Consider the following 14,601-nt stretch of genomic DNA (forward strand, 5'->3'; position numbering starts at 1 on the left):
CGCAGTGGTTGAGAGTTCGCCTGCCGATGCAACGGACGCGGGTTTGTGCCCCGGTCCGGGAGGATCCCACATGCCGTGGAGCGGCTGGGCCCATGAGCCATGGCCGCTGAGCCTGTGCGTCCGGAGCCTGCGCTCTGCGGTAGGAGAGGCCACGGCAGTGAGAGGCCCACGTACCACAAAAAACGAAAACAAAAACAAAAAACCAAGCTCTTGATTATAAAGAGGGCTTATAAGAGGGTTCCTCGATTTTAAAAAACCTGTGACCAACCTCATCGTCCCTGAATTGGGCCAGGCCCTGGCGGCAACAGACATTCACGCCCCAAGTAGTATGTAGGCTACTCTGGGGCATTTACTAACTTGGAAGTAACCCAGACATGGTTGGAACACTTGTAATAGGCTTTCATGCAAAGATCCCATCAGCTTTTTTTTTTTCTTACTTATTGAAATTCCACATGTTTTCTATTCAGTTCTACATTTACTAAGAATTTCTCGACCTCAGCACTATTCACATTTGGGGTTGGATAATTCTTTATTGTTCTGTGCACTGAAGGATATTTAGTGGCATCACTGGCCTCCACTCACCAGATGCCAATAGTACTCTTTCTTCAGTTATGTTAACCAAAAAATTTCTCCACATTGCCAAATATCCCCTGCAGGGCTAAATCACCCCAACTAAGAACCTCCGACCTAACTGTAGCCTCAGTCCAGTAAAATGGGGAGAAACTCTTTTTAAGGAACCCTTGGGAGGAGGAAACAAGATCACAAGAGTTGTGATCCCAAGTCCCATTTTTCTACAGATGAAAAGATCTGCAAGTACACGAACATGTGCATCTTGTAAAGAGTTTGGGGAAAAAAACGGAAGGTGTAAACTGGTCGCAATCGATTAGGGCTAAGACATCTTCACCCTAAAAAACTTTCCATCCCAGTATATATACACATCTATATTTAAAACTAAATACCATGTGTGCAAGAACGATATGGCCCCTTAATTTTTATTACAGAACAATCAAAGCTAGCTCAGAACTACAGTATTTATGTAATTTCGTTTTGTTCACTTCCCCCCCCCCCATTTTCCAAGCAAAAAGAAGCGAGGACAAGAGGAGAGTAACTAAGGAAGAGGGCTGAGGCCGCACGAGAGCAGAAGGAAGCCGCACCATGGCTTACAGACGGTACATCCACACCTCCCCTCACCCACTCCTCAGAGCAGAGTTGCTCTTCTACAGAGAGGACATCCAACGTCAGAGAAGGTAAACCAAGTAAGCAGTGAGCCAGGACTCAACCAGGGGAAGGAGGAGGCGGGCAGAAATGGTGAGAGTGACTGAGACAGCAAACTTAGAAGAAAGACAGTGCGCCTCGACTGGGTATGATGGGTTCACGTCACTGTCCCACCCCTCACTGGTGATGTGACCTCTGGCGAGTTACCTGCCATGAACCCCAGCTTCCTTTTTGTAAATAAGAGGGAAAACCATCATCAATTTCACAGGATTCTGGTCTAGTGAGGTGAGTTTAGGAGAGGAGGCAATAATTTGGGGAACTATTCTGAGAAATAAACTACACACACCCATCAAAACTTTTTCTATAACCAGACTGTTGGAGCAGCTGTTACAGGGACTAGTCCCTGGGTTTTATTCTTTGAAAGTGATCAGACAGAAAATGACACTACAAGAAAACATATGAGAAAAGAGACCAAAAGCCCACGGGGCCAAGTCTGATGGGCAGCTGGGCAGGGCAGTGAGAGTCTGGCAGGGACTGCTGATGGGGTATGTTTAGGAATTATATGAGTTTATTCACTGGGCCCCACGGTTTCTCAGAATTTCCTCCATAAAACTGAACTCACAGTCAAGAGAGCTAAAGAATTTTCTAGACATTTTACCACTTTAACTTAGTGTCTTAAGGGCACAAAGGCAGTTGAGCAAAAGCATCAAAATAAATGTTGATTAAATCATTAGCATTGGGCTTCCCTGGTGGCGCAGTGGTTGAGAATCCGCCTGCCAATGCAGGAGACACAGGTTCGTGCCCTGGTCCGGGAAGATCCCACATGCCGCGGAGCGGCTGGGCCCGTGAGCCATGGCCGCTGAGCCTGCGCGTCCGGAGCCTGTGCTTCACAACGGGAGAGGCCACAACAGTGAGAGGCCCGCATATCACAGAAAAAAAAAAAAAAAAAAAAAAAAAAAAAAAAAATCATTAGCATTGCCCATATAGTGAAGCAAGATCTGATGACTTCACTTACAACTCTCATAAAGAGAGTTAACAAGTGAACATGCAATTATTTTTTTAAAAGAGGAAGTGTACCAACTTAAAAGTTTTTTAAACTCCCTAGTCCACCCCCCCACCAGTCTCAATTTATTTTGCTTTTTCTCAAATATTAAAATTCAAGACTTCAAAAAAATTTTAATAGTGTCTAAGAGGCAACTCTCAAAAAGCACTCATCATGTTTTTAGGTTTTGTTTATATGGAATGTCAACAGAGTTCTTATTTTATTTCCCCTAACCTCAAAACAAAACCTAGGCAACACATGAAAGAGTCAAGTATTTATTTTTGATTTGTATTATCTAATATTCTCCAACCTGGCCTCCAGGATATAAGTCTATCAAAGTATCAACTGAGTTAGCTCAGAATGTGTACCTGGCTTCCCTGGTGGCGCAGTGGGTGAGAGTCCGCCTGCCGATGCAGGGGACGTGGGTTTGTGCTCCAGTCCGGGAGGATCCCACATGCTGCGGAGAGGCTGGGCCCATGAGCCATGGCCACTGAGCCTGTGTGTCCAGAGCCTGTGCTCCGCAACGGGAGAGGCCACAACAGTGAGAGGCCCGCGTACCGCAAAAAAAAAAAAAAAACATGTACCTGAACGAAGCCAACTAAAACTCACAGCTTTTGGTACTGGAAAACAATATCAGAAAAACAAGTTTTACTAAAGTAAACTGCTGCTGCTCACTTAACCTGGATACTAAGATAGTATTCAACTATCAAAAGAACCAATTTTTGTAAACTACTATTGAAATGAAATGACTTTTTTTTTTTTTTTTAAGCCACACCACACGGCTTGTGGGATTCTAGTTCCCCCACCAGGGATTGAACCCCGGCCCTCAGCAGTGAGAGCACGGAGTCCTAACCATTGGACCACCAGGGAATTCCTGAGATGACAAATTTTAAGATCAGCCAAACTGCAAGAGATTCTAAGGTGTATACTCAAAAATCAAATCTCTGCATCTTTGCAATTTTTTCTTTAATCATTCAAATATTGCAAAATATAAATCTGCTAAGTCACCTCAAATGTCCCCTTTGAAAATGAAGGTTTGCCACCAAATACAAATAAAGTTCAATTTCCTGTAGGCTTTTAATATACTCTAGAACTCCGTAATAGTTTTTAACCTAAGAAGTATGACAAATGACTCTAACAGTTTTTAATCCAAGTATGATAAACAGAATTGAAATAAATTAGTAAACTGTAAGCAGTCCTCAAAACTTCATGATGTATTTTCAATTCTACAGTAACTCTGCAAGAATTTCAACTTCCACATATTAACAACAGGCTACATGAAACAGCAAGGGCTCAGAGATGTCTGACTTCAACAGCCTATTTCCTTGAGGTAAAGGAGAAAGATGAGGAAACATTTCTCATTAGCCACATCAACCTTTACAGTAGAGGAAGTAGTATGTGTCATTTCACAGGATGTACTCTACTTGAAAAGCATTTGTGATCATTTAATGTAAACAGAAGCCATTTAGAAACTAGAAGTTCCTGCTCAGACACAATTTCCTCTTTTCGTCCATCCTTGAAAGTAGCCATTTTTAGGTGAACTGCACTCTGACTTTTGAAACAGATATTAATATAACTATGGACAATAACTAGCCACCAGTAAACTATTTAATGGCCACTGTAAATATGCCCACACTTTATCAAATAAATCCGAACTTTTGTAAAGTCAATGCTGATTACTGCACACTGGTTCCCAATCTGTCCAGGCCAAGATGACTTTTCCCTGAGCCCATGAGGAAGAAAGCACTCCACATGCCCATGTCCCCTCCTTCGGGCTGCCACCCACCTCCTATGACCTGACCCCTGCATGACTGCAAAGCAGACCCATCACGCCCACAGGCTCATACCAACCTCAGCATGAGCAATAAGCCATGAAACATGAGAAAAAGGGAAAAATAAGCCAGGAGGGACAGCAGTCATAAGCTGAAGGTTCCACCTTCCTGATGGGCAAGGAAGAAACAAACTATGTTGTTCAAAATATTATATTAGAAAGTACAAGTACTTACAAGGAACTAAGAAAGTCAGCTACTAAGAAGACAAGGGTAGAGAGGCCAAAAATAGATTTAAAGGAAGAATGTGTATCTGTGTCTGGCACAGATAAGCAACTGCTACCCTGCTGAGACCCCCTACTGCATTTAAAAAGAGGAACACAATATGTGGTGCAGACCATACCACTTTCTCCTGAGGTCGGGGATGGTGGTGGGGTGGCAGCAGTCACGCTGTGTTTGTCCCAGACAGTCTCCAAGATACCTACCAAGAAAGGAGAAACTGAGTTTAAGAGAGAAATAAAACCTAACATATAAAAATCAGATTTAGAAAAACAATGTATTGATATATTTGATCAAGAATCAGTATTTAAACATCTGTCTCTACGTCTAACTGCTTTTTCTGGACAACACCACTTGGATATTCCAAACTCAATTTATATTCCCCCACAAACCTACCACTAATATTCTCATGCTCCTCACCAGTCAACAGTACCATCCGCACAATCTCGGCATCTGGCCTCTGCTCTCCCAGTCCGGTCTCACCCCCACCCGACACACAGGCTTCATCACGCTGCACTATTTACTAGCTGTTCCTTTCTCATGTGTTCTCCTTCTTAACCTCTGAACTGCTCTCCCCCTTCCAACCCAACTTGAACTTTCACCAGACTAACTAACTGCTATCTGTCTATCTCTCAGAATTCCACTCAGCTGTCACCTCCTCCAGGAAGTCTTCCCTGCTCAGTTTTGCCTGCACATAAAACATACCTCTACCATAACTCTTAACACATTGTCTTTCTCCCCTACTAGAGTATACATTACTAGAGGGCAGGGACTATGTTTTACTCCTCTTTATATCTCCTTACAGAACCTGGCATATAAGATGATCATAAAAGCTTTTAAAAATATTTTGTTCTCACAAAAACAAAAAAGAAAAACAAAAATATTTTGTTCTCAAAATATTTAATATTATAACATGGAAAACATTGAAAATATCATGTTAAGTAAAAGAAGCTAGACACAAAAGGTCACATATTCTATGATACTATTTTTATGAAAAGTCCAAATAGGAAAATCCAGAGAGAGATAATACACTAATGGTTGCCAGAGGTTGGGGTGATGAAAATGTTCTGGAATTAGACAATGTGATAGTAGCACAACCTTGTGACTAAATATATTAAAAACCACTGAGCTGTTACACTTTAAAATGGTAGATTTTATGATATGTGAATTATATCTCAATTCAAAAAATTGTACTGTCCACAAAAGTAGGACACAGAGATATCAGACATGGTCCCTAACTCCAGAAATTTAACATCTAGTTGTGGATTTTAATAAATATGCTTCGAATGAATAAATGCTCTGAGGTTTGGATTTCCCCTAGGGATCTGGGGAAGGATGGGGGGGTAAATGACAAGTTTACTTTTAATCAAAACACTCTTATAACCAATTTTAAGTGCCCACCTCATGACGACCACTTTTGTAACACATGCAAAAAAGATTTTTTAAAGTCCCTAGATATCCAAGAAGCAGCCTGAGTAGAAGAGCTGGAGATAGAAACCCTTCTTGTCCCTACAACATTCCCTCCAGCGCACGGCTCAGCCTCTGGCCCGACACCGCCCCTGCACCTCAGAACGAGCAGCTCCACCGGCAGCACAGCGGGCACAGCCCTCACTCTGTCGCCCTCAAGACACAGGGGCTCCGTTCTCTTCCTACCTTCCTGTCTCATTCTGCAGTTTGCTCTCTGTTTATTCTTACTCTTCACTCATAGTCATGAGGCTCTAACGCCAACAGAAGAGATGACGAAGCAAACGCTACATACAACTACAACCTGGCGCACAGGGTGCCGACTCCACACCTGGTCTCACTTCCCTACTCAGAATTCAAAATGTTCACATCTTCCTCCTCCTCCTCCAACTTCTCCTGATTTAAATTCAAATCATCTTTAATAAAGTGCCTGCCACCCACCTTACTTAGAATGCAGTAATCAGCATTTCAATCACATTCCTATGACTCAGTCTATACCACATTAATCATGGCTATAGTGAGGACCAAATAATGAAAGACTTTAAAAGGAAAATAAATTACAAACATTTTTTGAGATCCTACCGTGTGCTAGATACTGGGCTAGGTGCTGGGAATATGACACCACATTCTTTCTGTTTTTACGTTCAGTCTCAGTAACAGCTAAGGAAACTGCTCAAAAATTCTGAGTGCCAGGGCCTGCACTCCGGGCATCTGCAGGCAGGCCTCTGCCTTCTGGTGCCACCCAGCTGCTCACCTGTCAGTAGCCCAAGCACTGTCTGCACCTGTTCCAGCAGCAGCTTTCGCAACTCCTCCTTCCGAGCCACGCTGAGGTCCTCACGGGGACAAGCCAGCTCTTCTGAAGTTGTCTTCAACATGATCAGCCCGAGGGGAGTTGTCACAGGGGACTGGATCAACTGCCAGGAAAAAGGAAGTTTCTGAGCAGAGTGCCTGGCTAATTAAGGTACAAAGAAGACTGACAAATGGTGAACCTATGAAGTACAGTTGTCCCTCGGTATCCGTAGGGGTTGAGGGGGTGTTCCCAGAACCCCCGTGGATACCAAAATCCAAGGATGCTCAAGTCCCTTATATTCAATGGTGTAGTTCGGTCAGCCCTCATACAGGAGGGTTCAAATCCTGTGGATACGGAATGTCAACTGTACCTCTGTGTGTTTAATCTTACATGAACAGGCTACATAAATCAAACCTTTAGAAAAATGACCTAGTACATTTATGTACCTTTTTAATCATTCAAAATATATTCTCATCTTATTTTAAAGACAAAATTCTAAATAACACCATGAACTTAAAAACAACAAGAAAACAATGCTCTTTTACACCTAACATGACAATTTTTATACATGTCCATACTCCCAACAGAGCCTTGGTTACTCTGCCCAAGGTACTATATTAGTGATTAAGGTATGTGTAAACCAATTAGTGATATCTTTCCAACATTCAGGTGTTAAATCAAGTTTACAGTTCCAAGCTTTGAATGCTTCATAAAAGTTCAAGATTAAACATGTGGCAGAGCAGAAACACACATACACGTCATTAAACTATGATACGGATATGGTTAGGACTTTGCAAATACCTACGTAGCAAATTAAGGTACTTTTTCTATCACCTGCAATATCCACTATGCCATAGGAAAGTTTCCTTAAACAATAGACAAAAAAAGTTACACTTTCAACAGCATAACACTACTTATACCTTTCTTATCAATTTCACAATATTCAAAGCATTTATTTTTTAGTTTCCAGAAACGGTAAAAGTAATTAAGGTACCATTAAAACCCTATTGGGTTATATGCTACAATCCATGAAAGAGCAAACAAATTTTTAAAAAATCTTGACTATTTTCTTTAATCATAATTAACTTTATTTTTTAAAATTAATTAATTAATTAATTGTTTTGGGCTGTGCTGGGTCTTTGTTTCTGTGCAAGGACTTTCTCTAGTTGCGGCGAGCAGGGGCCCCTCTTCATTGCGGTGCGCGGGCCTCTCACTGTCGCAGCCTCTCTTGTTGCAGAGCACAAGCTCCAGTCGTGCAGGCTCAGTAGTTGTGGCTCACGGGCTTAGTTGCTCCGCGGCATGTGGGACCTTCCCAGACCAGGGCTCGAACCCGTATCCTCTGCATTGGCAGGCAGATTCTCAACCACTGTGCCACCAGGGAAGCCCCATAATTAACTTTAAATGTAGTTTATTCCCTGATAAAAATAAGTTTTTTATTTACTCAATCTATAAAATATAAGCCTTAGGGAAAAGGAGGTCACCAGGAACTACACCCAGACAGAAAGGATATTCTCCACTTCAAAAAACACAGGGCACTTTCCTGTCCCTTGAAAACAACTCTTCCCATTGCAGACCAAGGAAAAGCACATCCCTGAAAAGCAGGACTCAATATTGGGAACTTAAAGAGAAATTCAACTGCCCTCAGCAGCAAGCAATAGTGTGTTGAAAATGCTCTCTATTAAATCAGCTAACACTTCAAGTACATCCTCCACAAGTTTTCCCTTCATTTGCTACAAGTTCGGGCTATTTCTAACACAGACTTAAAATTCAGATAATGCAGTAGGGGAGAAACAGGAATCCCTCCTCTAACAATTTTTCTTTACATGATAAAGTGAACAGAACTTTATAAGCATCCCTTTTCGTTCAGACACCTTTGGATTATCAATCTGTATTTTATAAGATTTCCATTACTTCTCCCCTTTCATTTCCTTCTTTCTCTTCCAGCCCTTCTGTCTCTATTTTCCCCCAAGACCTCATTCTTACTCTCTCAGCTGGGAATGACTCATTACCAAATATTCCACTGGGCAATACTTTCTTGTACATATGAAATGCTTCTATGCTCTCCAGAAATAAAAAATCCCTACAGTATGGGAAACATATCTTAAAGGTCCTCCTTTCTCTCATCATTTGGGAGAAGGGAAGAGTTAGGCAAGAAGCTGGCTGAAAATGAAAGTTATTCTTTACTTGAAAGAACAGCCTGATAAAATGTGTAATTTTCCTTCTCACTAGCTTTGTTTCCAGAAAGCTTTTTATTAAAAGAGTGTTTCCTTTCACCATCTTCACATACATAATTAAAGCTCATGACATAGGTAATCTCTGCAATTTATTTTAATAGAGAATAAGCACCTTCAGGCTGCAAATCAAGTTCAGGTCCTTAGTGTTAGCTTCAAAAATTTTTATCATACCAGCCAATCAGAGAAGAAACATCAAAATTCTTTCTATGCTTCTTTTCGATGCTTGCCCCTTAAGTATCTGGCCCCGGGCACAATGTGACCAGAAGTCCAGCTCAGCAGATTCCAGGACTTTGAAGAACAGACTCTAGAAAGGTGTGATGTACGTGCTAGTGCAGGCGGTGGGGGGAGGTGGAGAGAACAGGGGTCGGTTCTGACTTCAACAATTCCTTCTCCAATGGCCTGGAAAGGCTATAACCAACACACAGAATTGCAGGTATCTTTCTGGGGCCCCAAATCAACTCCTCTTTGCCTGGTATGGCGGTCATCATAATTATGGCATAAACTGCACAGATGCCCCAGGCCAAATGTTACAGAATTAAAAAAAAAAAAAAAGGCTATGCACCCCAGACTGCAGACCATAATGGAACTAAGCCAAAAAAACCTTTCAGATGGTTTAATCAACAGATCATATAATTGTGAAGTTGATTCCAAAACCAGTTTGGTCTTGTTTACCAATGCCTAAAGAAAAGATTTTATTATCATTATCAGAAATGTCAGAAATTTAGCACCAATCATTCTTGACATGGCTTTCATGCCACTGACTGGTTCTCATGCATGAATAAGAAGCAGGGAATAATACAACTGGAAAGAATTTTAAAGATCACTTAGTCCAATCCTCTCACTGTACATAGAAGGAAACGGAGTTTCCTGAGTAACTCCACATAGGAGTTACTAAAATCAAGGTGATTTGTGACAAAAATGGACACAGACCCCAAACCCACTGCCTCCCAGTCCAGTGCCCCTTCCACTATGGGGTGTTTCAAAGTCATGAAGGCTGCATGAGGTGAAAGGAGTCATTTCTGAAGGGTGGAAAGTGGGAGGCGGTGATCAAGAGAGGAAGACAGCTACCCTTTTGAAATCTCCATGAGCACCTCACGTGAAAATGCTCTTCCAAATTCTCATTTATCATCATTAATCATACTTCATGGGCAGACAAGAAATGTCTGCTTTTCCTCGAAGGAAATGATCCCAAATGGGCGAAAACATGGCTTCTCCTCACTGCTGCCGACAGGACTTGGCTCTCTGTCTAGCTCACATTCCACTGCTGCTTCACACAAGACACACCACTGACCAACCCAGGATGGAATCCACTCAGACCCCCCCACACACACCTTCCTGGTTCTTTCCATCTCCATGGACTTCCTGGCTCCCTCTTAGAGAGCCATGGAGACTTACCACAACTGCTTTTCAACTTGGAGTGAAAGCAAGCGTGTCAGAGAGCCAGCAAAGCCTCTGGCCTCCTAACCCACCACTCCAGGCTCCCCGCCTCCTTGCCATTCCTCGGATTCTTTGCACTGTTATTCCCTCTGCCTACAACACTGTTCCCCTAGAAGCCCACATGGCTCACTCCATCACTTCCACTCAGTTTCTGCTCAAAAGTCTGCTTCTCAGAAAAGGCTTCCATGATCATTCCATCTAAATTAACACCCCTGATATTCCCTCCTCCTCACCCTAGATTTAGTTTTCTCACAACACTTATACCTACCTGAAAGAATTTGCTTATTGTTTACTGATGCCTCCCCCTTGGGATTATAAGCTCCATGAAGGCAGCTATTTGTTCATTACTATATCCCCGCACGTACCTAGTTATTAGTATATTGCTGGTATTCAACAAATAGTTTATGGAATAAATGCATGAATCTCCTTTACAATATCAATTCAATAAATCTCTAGATAAATGAATCACCATACAAAACAAAATAATATTGAATGAAGAATTTCTGTGCCACCTTGAGAGGCAATCCAAAAGAAGCAATATGGACACTGAATTTTTTAAATTGCTGCATCATTCAAACGGTTTGCAGGGAGAGCAAGCAGAACATTAGAAAATGGTATTGTTCCGGAAGATCCTGCCATCACTAAAACTATAACCAATTTTCAAAGAATTTTATTTCTATAATCTGTACACAATACCCATTTCCTACATACCCAAGACTGCCTCAATAATATAAACATTTCCAACTTTATCACAGGAATCAAATGAACAAAAGCATCGCCCTCTTGGATTTTAGGTCCCACCTATTCCCTGATGACTTCCAAATCCTGAACCCCAGATCCACATTTCCTAATGTCTCACTAGACATGCACAGAAGGAACACACAAATCTTAAATGCATTTTCTGCCAAACTGAATTCACCATCTTCTACCCAAACCCATTTCCTCAGATGGCCTAGAAAATCTGCCATCTGAGCCAGGAACTTGGAAGGCATTCTAGCTTCCTCCTTCCCTCCTCCCTATAACCTAGTCCCTGCCCAAAGCCTCCTCCATGCCTCGCTGCTGTCCAGTAGGTAAGCCCCGGCTTGGCTCAGGCCCCTTGGCTCACTCAGACTTCTCCAGCAGCAGCCTTCCAGGCCTCCTTCGCTCCGGCCTCACCCCTCTGCAATCCAGACTCCACAATGATGCTAAAGTCGTCACTCCAACATAAACATGTGGCCACATTGTCTCCCTTCTCCAAACTTTTCATTAGTTCTCGAGTAAGGACTATGAGTTAAACACTGACACACCCTGCAAATGCAAAGGCCTCCCTGCTCTGGCCCTGTCCATCAGCCTAGCCTCTCACTCTACCACTCAAGCCACCACCTCGCATCTCATCACCAGCAACACTGAAAACACCTCAGCTCCTTGAGTCTAAATGCCGTGTCCTCACTGCACTTGGCACAATACTCCACTACAGTCATTAACATATTGTTGGGTAATTATTATTTCCATTGCTTTCTCCCCACTAAACTATAACTATCGAAGGCCTCATCCTGGCACCCAACACCTGGCACAGTACCTAACAGGCTTTCAAATACTTGCTGGACAGAATTTCACAAGAGGTTAACAAAGTGATTGGGGTTCCCATCCCCCACCTTCTCCACTGCACCAAGGTACAACATGTCTCAGGAACACAAGGTTAAGTGAATGAGATAACCCACCCCACGATGACCTCACCACTGCAGTTCCAAAATGCTCATCTTAAAAATCCTCTTCAAGACAAGAAAATAATCACTTCTTCAAACAAATTATTTACAAGATAAAGTTTCCGTAGGTTATCTCCTTACCTGTAAAATGTTAGTAAAAAAGTCATGGTAGAACATGGGCCAATCTTGACGGCCAATGTCAACAATCACTTTGCAGAGCTTGTTCCGGATGAAGTAAGGTAAGGTTTTGTGGTGAGCCAAGAGGAGTTTGGGCAGGCAGCTACGGATTTCCATCTTATCCTGAGATGGGACCCCAAGCCACATTTTATTGATCAGATTCTGAAAAACAAGGATACAGCTTGTAAGTTAACAATCTATACACAAGAAAAACTGGCTTTCATCCAACAGTAGTTATCTCCCTCAAACAAGAAACTGCTTTTTAAACAAAGGTTTGGAGCAATTTGGCAATGAGAATAATAAAATATTCAAATTTTATGATACAATAATCCCATTCCTAGGAACATAATTTAACAGCTACATAATTCAACAGAAACAAAAAGGTGTAGGTGCAAAAACTTTCTATAACACCATTGTCTCCACCAAAAAATAATGACAGAAACAACTTTAATGTAAGAATAGGAGAACGGCTTGGTGAATAATGGTCACAATGACTTACAGGAATATAATATAAAGGTAAGTGGGGGGGATAAAACAGAATGCAAAATGAAATGCGCAGTATGATTATAATTAGGTTTTTTTGAAAAAAAGTGTGCACAGGAAGGCAATGATTGGAAGAGAGTTGAAATAAATGAAGATTTTTAATGGGTATCATCCCTCCTCCCAACTGTTTTTCTTTAATCATCTTTCTCTTTTAAATGATAACGTGGAAGGAAAAGTTATATGTTACCACAAATGACCTCCCGACCTCACCTATCTTACCTTTTGGTGCTGAAGATGGAAAGGTGCCCTGGAAAACCTGACATCTTGACCAAGGCAGTATGTGGGAAGAAGCCCTTGAGCTGAGTTACCACTACTTCCCAGCCATGTACACATCAAAACTAAATTCTAGTGCCAATAACAAGGCAATGTGACTAAATAATATTCTTCAGAATAGTATAAAAGTATCTGACAACTTACCTCAAAAACCGTTAAACTGTACATCATTACATAGTCATTCCTAGTGCTGGAGAGAAAATACAGGCAGAATCTCCAGGCTCCTATTTGCTGAGCAAAGTTATTAAGAAGTTCCTCTGGAAAAGTTAAATAGCAACAAGAGAAGGCTATGAAAATACACAAAATTAATATAAGGCTGGCTGTCTTACTATTTTTTTTAAACACACCTCTCTCCACATAATGTAATGACGTCAAAACCAACTACAAAATCCAGCTGATTCTTCAAGATAGAAAGGACAAAGCATACAATATTTTTCTGACTCTGAGGTGACCATGAACACTGACACCTAAATAACAATAAGATAGCTATGGACACCTTTTTTTTTTTTTTGCGGTACACGGGCCTCTCACTGTTGTGGCTTCTCCCGTTGGGGAGCACAGGCTCCGGACGCGCAGGCTCAGCGCCCATGGCTCACAGGCCCAGCTGCTCCACGGCATGTGGGATCCTCCCGGACCGGGGCACGAACCTGTATCCCCTGCATCAGCAGGTGGGCTCTCAACCACTGTGCCACCAAGGAAGCCCTTGACACCTTTTTTTTTTTTTTATGGGCACTTTTTTAGGCAGAGAAACTTTCACTGCTGAAATTCTTAACCTAATGTGTAGACGGACAGATATAAGAGTATCATTTTTATGTTACAAATGATGGCCAACTGGTAACTTACTTCCTCTGCGGTACAGCTATATATTATCTCCTCACCACTCACTCAACGTTGTTCTTACACACTTACACACACACACACACACACACACACACACAACGATGGCCAGAAAAGTAGGAAAAGAAAAAAATTAAGACTAATCTTATAAATACAGGATTGGAAAAAATGCAAGAGAATTCAAGATGGCTAACTCCCTTCATCTGAGTTGGTTTTATTTTAAAATATCACCCAGGAGTCAGCAAACAAGAGCGGCAGTCATGGAGTTGCCAGGAACCACCCTGGGCACCTCAAATCAGTTAGAAGTGGTTTTCTTCCTCCTGAGGCTGCTGGACAGACAGCAAGCATTAAAAGTCTATCACCGTGTTTCTGGACATGCTGCCCCTTAGTCACCTTGACCTGCTGCGCTGGTCATAAAATGTAACACAGAGTGGGTAAAAATACAAAGGCAACAACCCTGAGAGATTCTAGGAAGCCCTTGGAAAAGCAGCAAGCACCGCAGCCTGTTCTAACCCTAAAGTCACTGCTCTGCCAGTGCCCTACAACTCAGGCTAAGTGCACCAAGGCAGTCTCATTACAAATCTCATAAAAGGAAGCTGATGGTGTGTTCTTATAATTAAGCAAAATTTTCTATGACTCCCAGAGGTGAAGATCAACCAGAGAGTGATCTCTGGCTGGAAATGAGGAACTCTAGGCTCTGTTCTAGACTTTGCCACTAATTCACTGAGTCTGATCCTAAGCAAGTCACTGCTCCTCTTTGATGCTTCAGCCTTCTCCACTTTTAAAAATGAACAGACTGTCTCTTGAGGCTCCCTGCTAACAGCTCTATCTCTAGAGCACTAATAACACACTTTTG

The 14,601-nt window shown here is 42.1% G+C and overlaps 1 protein-coding gene across 2 annotated transcripts in view; it reads right to left on the bottom strand.

Annotated features, from left to right (window-relative positions):
• XPO6 (exportin 6) overlaps nucleotides 1-14,601 on the bottom strand; it is a 110,129-nt gene that overhangs the window by 56,890 nt on the left and 38,638 nt on the right. For both annotated transcript variants that reach the window (XM_059038164.2, XM_059038163.2), the window contains exons 3-6: nucleotides 13,053-13,165; nucleotides 12,057-12,254; nucleotides 6,524-6,683; nucleotides 4,430-4,507 (exon numbers count right to left, since the gene is read on the bottom strand). In XM_059038164.2, coding sequence (XP_058894147.1) covers nucleotides 4,430-4,507; nucleotides 6,524-6,683; nucleotides 12,057-12,254; nucleotides 13,053-13,165 — 549 coding nt within the window. The remainder of the gene's footprint in view (nucleotides 1-4,429; nucleotides 4,508-6,523; nucleotides 6,684-12,056; nucleotides 12,255-13,052; nucleotides 13,166-14,601) is intronic.

Source organism: Kogia breviceps, chromosome 14 (assembly GCF_026419965.1).
Source record: "Kogia breviceps isolate mKogBre1 chromosome 14, mKogBre1 haplotype 1, whole genome shotgun sequence".
In the NCBI taxonomy this organism is placed as follows: Eukaryota; Metazoa; Chordata; class Mammalia; order Artiodactyla; family Physeteridae; genus Kogia; species Kogia breviceps.